At 44.6% G+C, this 2281-nt stretch overlaps 1 protein-coding gene across 1 annotated transcript; it reads right to left on the minus strand.

Moving 5' to 3' along the window:
• Positions 1 to 804: 804 nt before the first annotated feature.
• Positions 805 to 2281, minus strand: zgc:153157 (uncharacterized protein LOC751674 homolog). The gene has a single exon (XM_036582690.1). The coding sequence runs from the start codon at positions 1970 to 1972 to the stop codon at positions 1163 to 1165; it is 810 nt and encodes a 269-aa protein (XP_036438583.1). The 5' UTR covers positions 1973 to 2281; the 3' UTR covers positions 805 to 1162.

Here is a 2281-nt window from a genome sequence, read left to right on the forward strand (position 1 = left end):
CCACATGAAAATTTTGCAGAATTCAGTCATTAAGGTGTAAACAAAGCCATTCAGAGTGCTGAGTCAGAACTGTTTACAGTGGTGGTGATGGGAACCTGATGTCTTAAGAGTTTAAGTTCCTTTACAGAAAGTGAAGTGACACATATGTTGCCTGATGCCTGAGACGTTGTTGATGACAGTTTTCAGAGGTTTTTGGCAGAAATGTAATTTTCAAATATTAATAGTGGAGACGTATATTGCAGGGAGTAAGACAAAATAGTGCCCAAAGAAAACTATTGTATTACCATTATCAACATCACAGATGAAGCCTTGTGTAGGTTCACTGGTCACTTTAGGTAGATCTGCATAGTTAATGTAGGAACCAGGGGTCACAATCACCACCACTGTAAAGAAGTTGGAAAGTTTCTTTACGTTGAACCATTTCACATCTAACCACCCTGAAGGACTTTGTGTACATTTTATACAGAATTTTTGAAAAAGCCGTGGAATTTCCCTTCATTCTTTATTTTAAATTATAACAAAATTCCTTTTGTTCAGAATGCTCGATCACAGCATTAGACTTTACGTGCAACCGTCCTGTTTTGCATTGTGTCTGTCAATCAGCCAACAGTCCATTCAATGTATTTATATTTAATATTTTTTTTAGCAATGCACATTAATTCTATCTTTTTATTATATTAAAAAAACTACCTAACTTTACTAAAAGGTCAACATAGACTATTTTGCACAGTGTATGTTTGTTTATCTGACAGGCTTTTTTTTAGCTTACATAAATATTCACCTGAGCAAAACTACATACGCTATGTGTTTCTACCTTAGTTCCTGTTTAAAATTTGATCCAGTATGGAAACACATACACGCTACTGGAAAATGTTTCTGTCCAGCTTGTCCAAAGTCAATGGCTCATATTCCTTCAATAGTCTTGATGACTGTCTTTTCTCATACTGTCTTAGGGCTGTCTTTCCTCTGAGTGGATTGTCTGAGAGCTTTCAGTGAAGGATGCTGGATATAAAACTCATATAGCTTTGACCAAGCTTTTTCAAGATCAGGACGACTGACATTGCTTCCATCCTGACAGAAAAAGGTGGTCAAATTAAAGCAGTTCCTCACTAACTCCCATATTAGCTCTCACATATAAGTCATTGTACTAGTTGGTGAATAATCATGTGCGACCTGGAGCAAACGTGAATGTGGAATCCTCTGCGTCCTTAGGAACCATCTCGTCTTGCAGCGGAGAAGAACCCTCAGCCAAATCCAGCTCGACAGGCGTGAAGAGGGAAGCGTCCGGCCTTTCCAAGAAGGCTCTCCATGGGGTCGGACCGGTCGTCCACTCCGATGAGCTCTCGCTGGAGGAAGCAGGGTCCCAGCTGGGTGGCCTGTGTGTGCGGGTCAGCTCCACTGGTTGGTTCTCCGCTGCTGAGTCGTCCCCAGAGCTGTCATACCTGTCCTGCACAAAGTCAGTGACCCCTTGCCTCCCGGGCAACTCGCTTACTCTGTCCTCTTCAGGTGCACGGCTTGGCTCTACAGTAATGCTGGGGTCAGTATTTGTTGTTCTAGATGCAGAGCCTCCAGGGAGGTCACTGGAGCTTTTCCCACTGCTGTCCACCCCAGTGTATGCTCCCTCTGCAGCATCTGTGGTTGCGAACGGCTCTGCAGCTGAATTATTCGTATTGCTGGTATCTAAGAGAGCATCCGTGCTATTGATAAGACTGGAGATCATGGAGGTAGTAGAGACCGTGGCTGTAATATCTGGCCGTCTAGACGACGGCGATGCTGACGTTGGCTTCCATATCAGACTGTAGTAAATAGCCAGGATTATGGCAGCCAAGGACACGGACAGAACGTATGCGAAAACTGTAGCTAGTCTTACCCACTTCTTGTTGGTCTTAGCGGCCATTTTTGCCTTTTTGTCCCCCGTGTATGTGGCAGGTTTGCCTCGTTCCATGTTAGGCATGAAGTCCCGTTCCTTCATGCCCCCCCGGTGTCTCCCTCTTTGCTCCTTTTCGCCGTCCGTCTTGAGGCTTTTTGAGCTCGACAATATGAAGTTCGGGAAATTTCTCTTGTTTGGTTCCTCACGTTGTGGTGGTTTCTACTTTCCCTCCGTTCACAAGTGCTTTCTCGAAAACACACCGAGGCATTCTGCATTACAGTAGTTCCAGCCTGCTACAAACCCGTTCTGTGAAGGTGGCACATTCCCAAATCCCGCTCATTAAGCCCTGCATTCGACTCTTTACGCTATTAAACCGCCACACGCGCTGCACATGCTCTGCCGTCTGATGCG

This window comes from Colossoma macropomum, unplaced genomic scaffold, assembly GCF_904425465.1.
Source record: "Colossoma macropomum unplaced genomic scaffold, Colossoma_macropomum, whole genome shotgun sequence".
NCBI lineage: Eukaryota > Metazoa > Chordata > Actinopteri > Characiformes > Serrasalmidae > Colossoma > Colossoma macropomum.